Genomic DNA, 15,124 nt, shown 5'->3' on the forward strand with positions numbered 1-15,124 from the left:
TAGAGTGTAAGTGTCATAATACAGACTATTTCGGTGAAGGGCAAGATAATATCTGGAAATCAGATGCTGCTCTGAGGGCAACTATGTGACATTCAGCACTGTATTTTAATTCCAAACCAAAAGTATGTCACATCCCAAGATACTAGCCATTATTCTTCAATGTCCTTTCATCAAGGTGAAAATAACACACAGCTATAAGAGACTGGTTATCCTTGATGACCAACTATCCTGCACCCCCAACATCACTGCTGAGGCTCGATCCTGCAGATTTGCCCTATACAATATCCGCAGGATTCAAACTTTTCCTCACAAAGGACGCAACGCAACTCCTGGTCCAAGCACTGGTCATCTCCAGCCTTGACTACTGCAACTCTCTTTTGGCCGGACGCCCGGCCTCGGCGACTAAACCATTGCAGCCTATCCAGAACACTGCAGCACGCCTTGTCTTCAATCTACCCACATTCTCCCATGTGACCCCCCTCCTCCGTGACCTCCACTGGCTCCCTGTTGCAGCACGCATCCAATTCAAGACGATGGCACTGGCCTTCAGGGCCATCAATGGAACGGCACCCATCTACCTTCAAACACTGGTCAAACCACACGCCCCGATGCAAGCACTCCGCTCCTCTACTTCAGCTGGCCGGCTGGTACCACCATCGCTGAAATCAAACAAATGTCGCTCAGCAAAGTCCAGACTCTTCTCTGTTCTGGTCCTCAGTGGTGGAACGAACTCCCGACCAAATGTCAGGACAGCAGAGTCATTTGCCATCTTCAGAAAAAGGTATGTTTAAGGTATGTTTGCTGAAAACCTACTACTTTACTCAGATGAGGACCTAACACTTGTTTCTATTTTTAGCTCTTACTTTATCAGCAACGATATGTTGTGGTTTCTTTCTTTTGACAAATGTACTTATTGTAAGTCGCTTTGGACAAAAGCTAAATGCCCTAAATGTAAATGTAAATTGTTACATTGGCTCATGCTAGCCTCCAGATAAGCACTAGGGGGAGTTGTTGACCATGTTGCAAGTGAAAGCACAGGTCAATATGTGTTTGCTCACACCACTGAGTGCAGAGATCCACAGTAGCTGGCAAGCAATGGAAAAAATGATAAAACTTTCTATGATGAGAGAAAGGGTTATAAACATGTTTCAGTCCAGTGACCTGATCGATACATGTGTGTGCGGCAAGTAGAACCAGTGGTTATGCGTAACTAATGCCAACTAAGACTAATTGCACCTGGACCTCAAACAGAAACTGTTTTCACAAAATGATTATATAGCAAGTAGCCCCTCCTGCCATTGGCCTTAACCAAGACACTAGCCTCAAAACTGGAATAGGTCCCTGGACCCTGCACATTAGCATGTGCTAATTAGCATTTTTCATCTTCCATCATCATTAGCATAGACTAAAGCACGATCAGTAGAGGTTGTGTCCATGTGGTGTATGCTGCATCTATAGTACCATATCTTGCATCCTTACCAGACTACTCCACCAAATTGCACTCTTATAGCACTGTAGCCTGACCTGGGGCTCGGATTGAGCTGATTGTCTTCCATCTTCAATTAATTCTTATAAAAACAGCTTCTGTGAATAGTCTAAAAATAAATCCTTAAATTATCCCGCTGATCGTAATTAACTTGCATCGCACATGGAGCTCTACCCACACTGTCTCCCAGGGCCCGCAGCTTGTAGAAGGGCTGGATGTAGAACCAGGATCCCTCATTCCCCGCCGAGTCCAGAGTCACTCTCATGGCATTCTTTTCCAACAGCGCAGGTAGGCGCTTGTTCACCGTCAGGTATTTGTTGCTTTTCAAGTGTAGCAACTGTTGGCAAAACAAGAAACAGTGTTGAAATGGTTACAAGACACAAAACTACCATCCATGACTTCATACAGAGAGTGGAAACATTTAATGGTTGGAACAGAGATGGAAATATGTCAGTCTGATACAACCGGAGCTGAGGGAACACTTCACTGAAAATATCACTCCGTTACTGTTTGGTGTCTTTATAACTTCTCAAAACGATTCAAATACTTGAACTCTCTTTCCCTTAAATGTTTCTCATGACCTCTGTCGGTTCACTCATTTAAACAGTTCCCACCCTGTCAAAAAAAACTATTTCCAACTACACTGGTATATGAGCTATGCATATTTTTGGGGCCCACAGCCAACTTAACTTAATGTCCAACGTTGTCCTACATGGTGATATATGGGGCTGGAACCAGTGAGTTTACACCGCAGAGTAGACCGGATGAGGCTTTCAAGCAAAAATGCCAAGCGCACCTCTCTGTATTAGCTAGTTGTTGTTACAAATGCCTTCCTGTAGCAAACCAGGAACCAATTAATGGTCACCATTACTGGAATGACAGTCCGTTGCAACCACACCTGTACAGTAGGTACTGTCTCACTCGTGTATGTCACAGAGCAGGAATGCAAACCACTCCTGGACTGTGAGCAAAGCAAGATAAGGCATTACAACAGACTAGAGAGCATGCCTTTGAGCTGAAGCTATTATTTAAAACTCTTCTCTCATTATGACAGAATTACAGTCAGTATTATCAAGCACACAGTGTCATATCTAGGGATATATGTTGCTGCAGATCTACTAACCAAAGCACCTCAACTCATAGGTTCCTGAACACACCTGAATGACATTTCCATACTGGATGACGGATCCCAGCAGCTTGCGGTTTTCAGACTCATTCTGCTTCTTCTCCAGGTCAGCAGCGTGCTATAAAAACAGAGCAGGAAAGACAGACGCTCTAGGACACAGCAAAGAGCAATTCTACACACACACATTTTACATACATTCAAGGCTGCAGCTTTGTGGTGAAGAGGACACTTACATGGAGTTTAGTGAGAAGGACCGTGTCCGTGGTGCTGTTGCCTCCAGGTTTTGCCGCCTTCCAGAACTGTTTCTGTGCAGAGTATCTGTTCATAGGACACAGTTTGAAAAGGCAGTCTAGGGAAAAAAGACAAAAACAGAAAGGTAAGGGGGCCAAATGTTGCCATTTAGGACTAATTTTCCTCGACAAATACCAGGCTACCTAACCTCAACTAAAAAGAGACAGCAACATGTATTAGTTACAGTAAACATAAAATGTATCCTTACAGTACTAACCACTCCACATTAGCATTTTGGCAATCACTTAATTGTCTGTAATAGTAGACCACTGTGACAAAATTAGATGGTGTGTGACTATATGGTGAAATTGACTTGGATTCAGTTTGGGGTAGAAAGCAATAATTACTGCACAAATTCTAATAAGAACAAGACAATATAAGTCATAACCAGCCAGACCGCTTGCATTAGAGTAGTGCAAATATTTGACCCATGACTCTCTGCAAAAACAGTACTGGGTCATATTCTCCTGAGGTTCTACAAGATTTGCTTTAAAGTAGAAGTAGACATTTTAATAATTTCATCCCTCTAGACTGGTCAGCCGGTCTTGACAACTACTGGCCATGTGGCCATGAAATGTGCTGTGGATTTGTGGGGTGTTTTTCGATTTGAGAGTAAATCCATGTTTCCATGTCTTCCTCTAGATTACTTCTGGGAAAATATGTCCACTTCCACGAAAGAAATGTCCAAATCTAATGGAGATACTGCATTGAAATAAAAAAAATAAGCAAATTTGTGTTCCCCACTGAATGATACCTTTTCATTTTGGGCCCTCTTTGATCTTTTTTCTGGTGCTTCTGTAAGATGTGACAATAGGCCATGACATGACTAGATTACCAGTCAGCCAGATCAGGCGTCTGCTCTTTGGGAGAGCAAGGAGCTGAATTGGACCATAGAGCAGCTTCTGGCCATGGAGACCAATAAGAGACAATTCAAGATAACCCAAATTCTCTTTCTAGCAACTAGTTTTGCACAGAGATCAAATCATTGATGTCATATTATTTATTCAGAAATGTGTAAAGATTATTCATAATCAATGATTTGATACCAAAAATCTGGAGAAATAATAGAATATTAAACGTCTGTCAAAAAAACAGCTGTAAAAAAAAGTTTGATGGGAAAAAAAACTTTGGATTAAACAGGACAGCTACTGGGTCACCTAATTAGCACTGCTGATGCTCTCAGACATCCAAGCCACAGTCGGTCCAAACGTCCTACCAAGATGTCACACCCCATGATCTCACACATACACTTTTTAACAACGAAGACTTGCTAGGCTGCCCAGCAATAATGTACTGTTTTAAACAAAGAGACAAAAATACTGAAATATGCTTTTATGTAGTTATTGTGCATCTCCAAAATGGAAGAAACCCCAATTGAGAGCAGAGCAAAGTTTTAGATATGACAATGTAAAACTGCTGCTTTAATTAGTGGTCTTCATGCACATACAGTATAGCTCTATGTTAACGTGTGCAGGGGACCACTGAGCTATAACCAGGGTAAAAATAGCCTCTGTGGCTGCCTCCCTCTGAAATGCGGCCAACACGAGAGTCTCTCGGGGTTAGCCATCATGGGCCATGAGGTGGAGGACAGGCAGAGAGGAGGCCAAGGACCAATGAAGAAAATGGGGCACTAGGAGAACATCTGTCTGACAGGGAAAAGCAATTGGGGTTATGGAGAAAATTTGAAAAATAAACTGGGACGTATGTGAATTTCATGGACAGGAAGGTATTTGGGTAAGCTGTCAACAATCAGTGGTAAAGAAAAGCCGTTCTGTTGTCTGCATTTATTGCTAACTTGGTTTGAACTGCTTAACTACACTTCACAAGAAAGAACCTGAAACACCTGGTTCTGTAGCCAATAAAGGCACCTGCTACACATTCAACTGAGCAGACTCCATTTAATTTAGAGTGCACTTCACCGTCATTCATTTTACTAAAGCATCCATATTCTGAGTGTAAAATCTATGCCATGTGCTGAAGTGAACTGCCTACAAACAAGAATCTATTGTGTTGCATTTTATGGATGCAACAATTACAGTTGTTTGACTCAACACGTGTAAGAGATGACAGGTCTATTGAATGAGTGAACAATGGAGTCATTTCAGACACAGTTTCTAAATGCAACACTTTAATCCCCCTCTCATCCTGCAGTTTGGCTCTTGCTGTACACCAAATTGAAATTAAGGGTTTAACATTTTGAAGAGCCGTATCCGATGCCACTATGACTTGTCATAGCAAGAAAAGCACAGTTGGATTTTAATTACATTAATTATCACCTAATTTCAGTGAAGAGTGGCACCTGTTTGACAAGTCTAATAGCCCATTGCAAAACAAAAAGTTCTACTGTTATGATAAAAATGTTATTCCGTCAGAACAGAGGTTGTCACACATAACAAACCTCTCATCTGAGATACATGGTTGTAGAGCAGCTTACACAGCAGATAAAATGATTTCAACAGGGCTTTCACGTCCTTAGTTTTCTCTAAAAATATTCCTGCACCATAATCCACTCTATAACTTTGTCTAAAAATGATGACTAAATACACTGTTGCCATGTTTATCCTTGTGCATGGGTCTCGCAAGGCGAGCTTTGAAAGGGACAGAGTCCCACCGCCTGCTCTTCCACAGGTCATAACCGCTCTATCTGTAGCAGGAACTTCCTCCTTACTTTTCATTAACTTTATCTTCATTAAATTTGCAATGGTAAACATCATTTAACGAGCAGCGACGGGCACAGAAGAGATTCATTGGTCCTGTCTCATTGATCTCCTCAGTGTGTCCTATGATTTTGATGAACTGGCCCTGTAAATATAGCTAAAGCAACATCCAATAATTAAATATCAGACCAATAAATCTAAAAATGCAATCTAAAGTGGTAATAGATCTACCCCTGCTCCAGGCTAAGGTGAAGCATGAAGCACTAGCATGTGAAGTTCACTACAGCTTTTGTTTTAAGCATTCCTGGCATCTCATGTAAAACTGATCTTTATTAACCATGAATTAGAAAACAAACTCTCGTAACGCTAGTAGCTTGTTGTTTTAAGCACTCTGCATGTTTAGTACTTTACGTCAAACAGCCTGAAACACAGACAAGATGCATCACATAGCACAACTACGAACGTTTATCTTAGGCTCACATGGTAACTATTATATTGACCAGTTTCTGAACGAATGGTACATTTGCAACAACATGGAGCCATTGTGCACACAAAGTGATGAGTGCACACAAGGACGTGCAAAGGTCTCCTGCATGTGCAGTCATATTTGATGTCTCAAAGCTTTGTGTACAGACATTAAAAAAAGGGAAACAAAGCAATCAGCATGAAATCATCTTGTATTTGAGTGCACACACAGAAACACACACATACACTTCATTTCATGCATCAACCACTGAGATCAGAGACAACAGTAAGGAGTAATATGCCGTTCTACAGCTCTGTGTGATACAGACTTTCTAGCTTAAGTGTGCTATAAATAGTCAACAAGGATGTCAGGATTTAGTCCTGGTACACTTTGCTTCTGGTCTCAATAAGAGAGGTGAGACGTGTCCTCACATTAACTATACATGCTTTGAATACTGAATTAACCAATAAGTGATCTATAACTTAGGTGTACATTGCATTTTTAAATGTGCCATAATATGTAATGTGGAAAAATAAATGTTTCTCATTCATAATCATCAGCCATAAAAACAATAATAACGTGAATAATGCAATATGTGGGACCATTCATTTTAAATTATGTGTTGTGTCTAAGATGTACTTTTGTTTTGGATGGTCATGTGATGCCTTTAAAAGGTGGCAATAGCACCATTTACTTTATTTCAGCTTACTCTGCTGCTTTATGGTGCGAAACCACAACTTTGAATGGGATTTGAATAGCTCAGTTAGAAACCAACAAGGGAAGTTGATCCTTTGCAAACCCAAATGAAAAGCTGGTGTCTTGTTTTAATCCATGCAAAATATTATCTGCTGTTCATCCAATCTATAGGACTCAATAGAAAACCGACACATAGGCTTCTGAATGCACGGAGCCAGTACAGCTAGCAGCAGATCACAGCGAGTAATACCTTTAGAGCATTAGTCGTTATGGAGAATAAATGATACAGACATCCTGAGCATTTTTTAGCAACTAGCATCTGGAACCTAAGTCAAGAAAAATTTGATCCACAGGAAACGGCTCTATTGTTGGATACCATATATGCTGATCTGGGCTATTCTGTGTTTTTCTGCAATAAAGTGGTGAAATCTGCCGTTTTCAAGGAAATATAGAGCAACTAACGGATGTTCATGAGGTCAAATCATCTGTGCTTGAAAACTAGCACACAGCTGTATCAGTCAAAATGTTAACAAAGTGCAGTAGTTGTGAACTTCCAAAGTCAACGTCTTCAAATGCATTAACTGAAATGTTAGATTAGATTTGAAGTCATTCATTTGTTTTAGTACTAGTTCCATATTTCAATTTAAACATTTTATCAGACATTAGAAATTAAATAGAATTATTATTGCTTGTTTCTGTCTCTGATTTTCAGAATGTAGACGATAGCTTTAAGTGTTTCTTCCACACAGAACGAACTTGTTCTCATTCATTCCCTCTATACAACAGCAAAGGGCGAAGCGAACCCGGAGCGTGTTGTGTTCACAATACAAAAGGTAAAGCTAACACAGACTTGAAGTGAAGTTTTAATTTTAGAGAGGGTCTGAGTTTGCATATCGCATATGCACAAAAATGCTGACTAATCGCTCTGCGTCCATTTGTTGGGCTGAAAGGGGCCAAGTGTGTAAACATCCTTAGTGGCATGATCAGACGCATGATTTCACAAAGTGGATATGAAAATTACACCCTCGTGAAACGTTACATGACCCACCTTTGCAGTACAGTGTGCGATGGTGACTCAGAAGTTTTGTTTTTGTTAATTTCATCCACGCTTTACTGCTCCACAAGGTATCCCTTCACCTCACTCTGGATTTAATTTGTTGGCATAATTTAAAAAAAAAGGAAAGGCCTCTTTATGATTAGCAGGCTATGCAGATCATCAATTTGACTTCAAGGAATAAATGCTACCATTGTTGAAAATAATGTTGTTTACACCTCTATTGGTCATTGATGGAGCTCCTGCAGGGCATACTGTGCTGCTTCAACATCAAGGTCATCTTTTGCTCTTGCAGCCCTGTTACTTCTCGGAATAATCCAACTTCTGATGAACAGTCACACTCTTGCTGTGAACCAACGAGCAGTATGTTCACTGGAGCCGTAAATTCATATACAGAAGACAGACACTGACATCACATCAGACAAATCAACACAACTGCCTCACACAAATCACTAATTCAAGATCTACATCAAAGCCAGTCATTTCTGTGGTGAAGCTGTACTTTGAGCTGAAGGTGCTTGGCCACAAAAATATGAAAAACAGGTATTATAAACACCTTAAAATGTGCTGACCAAATACTACAAAAACAAAAAAACAAATACAGCTGAACACAATGCAACTTAATGACAGCATTCAGTTCAGCACTTTTCTGCAACATTTGACACATTTTGGGTGTACAAAGGCTGTATTTTATTTCACAACTATAGAAGTCGTGTCTACTGTAATGGGACATTCAACATTCATCAACCATCACATATACAGAGGCGATGCAAACACGCTAATAGGCAAATTCATGCTGGTGATTGCGGCGAATATGCAAACTTCACATATTTGCACATTTATATATACTCAACGATAGAACATTTGTACAGAGACAGAGCAATGTGTATAAGTGTATGTGGTTTAGGGTTAGACCCTAGACTGTCTAAGGTATAAACATCATGGTCGCTCCCGTATTTACAGTGTTTCCCCCGCCGCTGCTGAATTTTCTCCGCCGCTGCAATAAAAATCCTTTAAAAAAAAAAAAAAAAGTATTTTTTTTTTTTTACGTAGCTCCTTTTAGAAAATGTACAGCGCGTATCGTCAATTGCGCAGCACGCAGCACATTGTCACGTAACCAACAACAAAGAAGAAAAATACACAGCGAGTGTGGCAGTTGTTGGCAGTAGGCTACCCTACAGGGTTGCAAAGTTACATTGATTCTAGCAGTAGCGAGTGAAGCGGAAGATCGAAGAAAGAAGGAAAGAGTGAGACAGACAGAGAGAGAGAGAGACAGACAGAGAGAGAGAGAGAAAGTAAGTTGCTAAAATGTGTCGCTACATGACCACCAGTGTTAAAAACCCTCTGAGCCCAATCATTTTATTGTATCTATAAACCGCAACCTCCGTGCCGTTTTTCCTCTAGTATTGTGTGTGTGTGTGTGTGTGTAGGCCTATGTGTGTGTGTGCGTGTTGTCGCTCTTTTTGGGATCACTCATAGCCTAACACTGGGGCATAGCAACCATGTTTAGTGTTTAAGCATTAGGCAAAAATCTGTAAATAAATTGTGCAAATTATATTTGCGTTGTGGCATTTTTTGTTAAATATTACTATACAAAAATATAAAAATCTGTAAATGAAGACACAAAAGGCAAAGTTACAACACCAATAATCCCATCTACAGTAATACACAGGACTGTTTGAATAGGATTTAAGTGCATATTCTCCTCTCAAAGTGCACCAGATTCATGCATTCCAATGTAAAGGGTACAAAAAAAAATCGATGAAGCAGCTACAGTGTTAGCATAGCCTAGCAACGATCGATCCAAATTCCTTTTTGGTTTCCTGGTGTAGCTGGGACTTCCAAAACATGTCCAAAGCAGCAAAAGTGGTTATTTTGGCAATGATTGATTAAACTTTGTCGGCGTAAGGTAAGCCCTTCCTCGTCTGACATAGACAATCTCGCACGAGTGATGCGAATAAACATAAATTATCCCCAAATAAACATAAATGAACCTGTCATCAAACTCATGCGAGTAACGCAAGCCAAAACATTCCTTTCGGGTTCGTTGTGAACAAAGCGTAGCATTAAGTTTTTACGTCTGGTGATTGTGTTCAAGCTTCAAAAAAGCACAAGATTGGTGTTAATTTATCTTGCTAAACAAGTATCATGAATGATTGTTCACCAGAGAGCCTATTTTGTTCAATAATTTTGTTTGCCTACAAAAAAACGTCATCACTACAGCGTCCGACGTCGAAGTCGATGACAAAACGAATGTCTCACTTGATTTATCACCCAAGTTTCAAGTCTTCAATACAGCATGATGTTCATTTTGTAAATGTTAAACCTTGGGATAATCAAGCAATCAGCTTGCAATCAAAGATAGAGGCTTATCAATGCATATCCTTACGCAGCTCTTGTCCAAATATGGACCTTTTTTCATGACCTGCTATCATACTAGCAGGTCAGCAAGCCCCAAGAAGCCATTCATTTAGATTTTAATCAGTCCCAATAAAATGCATCACATGCATTACCTGAAACCAATCAACAATGGAACTGCACCTGATAGCCGATCCATGCACATGTTCATGCTGTCAGGTTAGAGCCTGTAATTAGGTGTTTAGATGTAATGGCAGGTTGTTGTTTTGAGCTTTATGCCTAGCTCTGGCATCCTGCCTGGAACTGCAAACAAAAACTGATCTACTGATTACCTGATGTAGATACATGGCTATTTCTTGTTCCTGGACAACACAACGCTTGAAAAAGCTAAAAATGAACATGCTGGCAAAAAGCCTTCTTAAGCCAAATAGCCCTTAGTAGGCCCTATTATCTGCATGTTAAGTCATGAATGGCGTTATACTGATTCAGAGACTTATTCCAGGTTCAGGTTTTTTTTTTTAAACAGCATTACAGCCCCAAATAACCTGTAATGAAATGTTACAAAATGTCAAGCTATGTTCAAATATATCTAGGTGTATATGTTGTGCTAAAAGGATCCTAGAGAATACAGAGTGTGTATGTGCATTATCCTCTTCCTGGTTACTATCACTATGTGATGACACTTAAGAAACTGCAGGGACATTTTAAGTAAGGTCCCGCAAGGCTTCCCATGAATTAAAAAGGATCAACTGAATTGAATCAATTTGGAAAGAGCACCGTTCCAAATGGCAGTTGTGTCATTTCACTGTTAACTAATTTACTAAAGACCTCCTTTGGAAATCTGCCAAAACTAGAACTGAATTTGTTAGGAAGCGGCAGCCAATATGATACACTTAGAGGCTTCTATTAGCTACACCCGTCGTCACCTGGTCAGGTGATCGTCCATTTATGTAGTGCCTGATGGCCTGCTCAGAATTTCATGCATCTTTTCTGCCTTATGTGTGCAAAATGTTTTCTTATGCCCTTTCTTTCAGCAGCACCTGTTGACCTTGTTTCTAGCCAAGTGATCACGGCTACAGTCAACCCTCTTTCAAATGCATGCTTCCAAACAGATCATATGCAAATACAACCCTTACCATCTCCACAGGGTTGCAGAACACAACAGTGACTTGATTTCCTCAAAGCATCAATGTGTGGTCTAAAAAATCACTACAGATCCTTTTAAAAACACCTTGTGAAGAAACATTGCCTCAAACAAGCATTCCTGACAGCAAAAGGGGCTCCTAGCACAGTCACATACTCTTACTGCTAAAAAGTAAAAAAAAAAAAAGAAAAAAAAGACACAGAGATGAAATCTAAAAAGACTGGCACAAGACAGCGCTTGTCCTATGTAGCCATATATAGCCTTGATATATAGCCTGGATGATTTTATCAAAACTACTGCTGCACTAATTGTGTTGGGCTCCTATAAAAAGAAAATTCACTTAACTGTAACTGTGTTATCTTTATCTCACAAGAAGAATATCTCTGATTAGAAATATGTCTGTCAGCATCTTTGCTGTAACAGGCAGCAATGGCCAAAACTGATGGGAATTCCTATTGCAGATACTTGAGTGGATAAAAAAAAAAAGAAAAAGAAAGAAAAAAAAAACTGTTGGACACATTTCTTTACATCATGTTTACACTTGATTTACTCCATATTTTCCCATGAAATTTAGGGAATCAGATGGACATCGGAAAATAAATATTGAGACAAAGAAAGCAAAACAATAGTTTCTATCCAAACTGCAGAAAAGTACAACCACTACAGTGACGGAAAATAATAGTTTATAAAATACACTTAAACTGCCGAAAATCCTGACATCATTAAGATATCATTAGTGAGGAACAAAGTGATTGTGATGCCTTACCTCTGAATTTCTTGGGTGGGTTGTTGAGGTCACCTGTGTCTGGTTGTACGACACAGCGGTCATCCACCAGCCTGGGGACACAGTCGTCATGATGATGAGTCGATCACTCAAGACATACGTTTTTAGATTTTGTTCACAATAACATATCAAATGGAAAGACAGGTAAGCTGACAGACACCATTACAATACGGGAAGGGTCCCCAACAACCCGTACATCCCTGTGCATCGTGGTCACTGAGTTTTCACTTAGTTTTCACATGAAAGGGAAATCACAGGTGTAGGCAACATTAATGGCTGTACAAAGGTCCTGGTGCTGATCCTGGGTTAATGGGGCACTTTGATGGAAGAGAGCCATTGTTAACAGTATTACATACACGTTGATGTGAGTTTAAAGGGTTAAACTAAACCATCTAAATCTTTGCAACCCAGAGAAAGAGAGCAAAGGTTAGTTTCTTCTGCATTTCTGCCCAGAAATTAATATGTTGATAAATGTATGAGCTGTGTGCCTGTTTGGGCACTGAAACTGTTTTGTGATTCTGTATCAGTTCTCAAAAACGAATAGAATCGATTTTGAAATTAATAGTTTAGATGCAAACATTTTTGGCAGACAGTAGGCGTTTCTATACAGATATTCCGACGTAATCAAGGAAAGGAGATCCCTCGATACGTCGCAATGTCGTAGCGCCACAACGGTGTCCCTTTTACAAAGCATACCAGCTTTGTGGAACCAGAGAGGCCATGACGAGTAGCACAACAGCGCCGACGGCCGTGTGACATATTTAATGAGCGCCGGAAATACGATTAGCTCGAGTGGATCAACTTTTTTTCGTCATGCTAGCGACTACTCGTGCTTTCTATCTGATGATGTTCCATTTTTGAAGATCAAGTTTTCGAAAACATTTTTGAATATCAAGTTTTTCAAAACGTGCCCTGGTGGCACGTCACCCACGTAGCACGTCTTCAAAACGCCACCATCTGCTCCGGCTTGCTCCACACACAAAGAGGTCGGCCTTGTCTTTCAAAATAACATTAAAAATATGCCGGTGATACACGTTTTTTTTAATAGGTCCATCATACTGAGGAATTCTAGGAGCCCCAGGGAAAGACTACCAGATAGTGGAGCACCACAAATAACACAATTCAGTAGGATGCTCAAGCTGGTCCAGTCAGTTACATCTTTTTATAGCTCATGACATATACTCTGCACTGCAGGAACACCGAGGGAAGTAAGCACATGGTGTGAGAGTCTTTTGCTTTAATGAAGAGCTGGAGCCTTGATCGCACTGATGCACTGTTGGGCCAAGGCCCAAAAAGAACAGGAGTTTTAAGGGTCATCTGAATCCAAGGTCAAGAATAAACCTCTTCTTGCATTATGGGATACAGCATCATGGCTGCATCCAACTGTCCCGGCATCAAAAAGATGTCGGCTGCAGCCACTTCTCGGGCCATATTCAGTATGCTAACAGCAGAAAAAACACCTTCCTCCCTCTAAGCTCTTGTCTTTAACAGTGAGCACACCCAGCAGCAGTGGGAGGGGGGGTATGATTACTAAGCATAACGAGTCTCAATGGGAAATTTGACAAACGAGCTCTGTCATGGTGGCAGTCTTCAAAAGCTGTGCGCACATTTGTTTCCATGGTGAATGACGCATAACACTGATCTGTGAGAGAGCGTGGTCTTCCGAGAGCTGGCAAGGAGGAGGGCGCTCCACGACCTGTGGTGAGTGGCAAATAGAGTAGTGACATGGCACTTGAAAAGGAGGGGGAGGAGAGGACAACACAAATGCTGTGATCATTTTCACCGTGGGAGAAGACAAACAAACGGCCTGGGGCAGAAAATAGCAAGGAAAAAAGGTGAAAGAGACAGACTTGAAGCACAAAAATGGAGCCTGACATCTCAGATAAGCTGTCAGACATGCTGGACAGTGGACCTTCACATCAATTATCATTCTCTCTCTCTTCTACCTTCTCCTTTAAGCCTGCTGTTATTCCTATCACTGTCAATTGTATGTCGAGATCTGATCAAATTGCACTTAATGAGATGCACGTTTAACTCGTTGCCTACAATTAGGGAGGAGGGCAGATGTCAAGTCCTGAAATAAATGCTCAGCATGTAGCAGGAAGACATTAGACAGGGCAATTTGAGGCCAAACAGCACAGAATATCTGTGTTTTTAAACACATTTACATTTGTCAGACGATGTTATCACCAGTGACTCTTCTCTGTGTTCATATATAAGACAAACAGTCAAATTCATATTTTTGACTTCATTCAAACAAAATGTTTTCTTTGTGACTTTCATTATCTTTAAAATTGAAAAAAAGATGTGGTTCAGCTGTAAAAGCTTGCACATCTTCTTCTACTGCATATTCTATAGTTAAGTTATTTTCATTGTCATGCCAAACATCTGGCCGATCCCACATGGAATTACAAGACAAGAAACTGCTAGTTTAAAAAACATGCGTGCAGTAAATGGAGCTGCCCTCTGTGCTAAATGTGAGTTTTTTTTACTTACCCAATACACAAGATAGGGCCAAGAATGTTGTCGTTAAATATATGCAACCAAATTACAGTGGAGCAAATGGGCTCGGTCAATTATTGCAGGCAAAATAAATACTTGAAAGGCAATCCTCCATTTCTCCCTCTAGCCTCTTTCTTTCACTGAAATCAGATCACTTATTATTCACCATTAAATGTGGAGGAACAAAGGGGTAATGCTTATGTTGAAACCAAAAAGAGGCATTACACATCCATTAAGTATCCATTACACTCCAGCATCAACTCAAAAACAGATACCATTTAGATTATTACTGGTTACTGCATTTATTTCTGCAGCTTGTACCGTTTCAGTTGTGTATTCTACGCAGTAGGACAACATGAAACTCCATCCCTCCATCAAGCTCACCTGGAAGCCTGTAGGGAAGTGTGGGACGTGATGAAAACATGCAGACTTACCCTAAAGTGCTGATAAATCCATTGGTCGAGCCCTCTGCATACAGGGAACAAACGTCCCCGATATGGAGGAAACTGGACATCTTGTCCGACATGGTTCCTCAGGGTTCAATGCACCTGAAAAAGATA

The 15,124-nt window shown here is 40.5% G+C and overlaps 2 protein-coding genes across 7 annotated transcripts in view; one reads left to right on the top strand and one right to left on the bottom strand.

Moving 5' to 3' along the window:
- Positions 1-15,124, top strand: part of arl6ip5a (ADP-ribosylation factor-like 6 interacting protein 5a) — a 467,731-nt gene that overhangs the window by 334,473 nt on the left and 118,134 nt on the right. The window lies entirely within an intron of this gene.
- Positions 1-15,124, bottom strand: part of itpr1b (inositol 1,4,5-trisphosphate receptor, type 1b) — an 83,854-nt gene that overhangs the window by 67,394 nt on the left and 1,336 nt on the right. For all 5 annotated transcript variants that reach the window (XM_084036658.1, XM_084036657.1, XM_084036656.1 and 2 more), the window contains exons 2-6: positions 14,999-15,112; positions 12,045-12,115; positions 2,846-2,961; positions 2,644-2,730; positions 1,665-1,823 (exon numbers count right to left, since the gene is read on the bottom strand). In XM_084036658.1, the coding sequence (XP_083892784.1) occupies positions 1,665-1,823; positions 2,644-2,730; positions 2,846-2,961; positions 12,045-12,115; positions 14,999-15,090 (525 nt within the window). In that variant the 5' untranslated portion in view covers positions 15,091-15,112. The remainder of the gene's footprint in view (positions 1-1,664; positions 1,824-2,643; positions 2,731-2,845; positions 2,962-12,044; positions 12,116-14,998; positions 15,113-15,124) is intronic.

This window comes from Eutrigla gurnardus (assembly GCF_963514095.1).
Source record: "Eutrigla gurnardus genome assembly, chromosome: 2".
In the NCBI taxonomy this organism is placed as follows: Eukaryota; Metazoa; Chordata; class Actinopteri; order Perciformes; family Triglidae; genus Eutrigla; species Eutrigla gurnardus.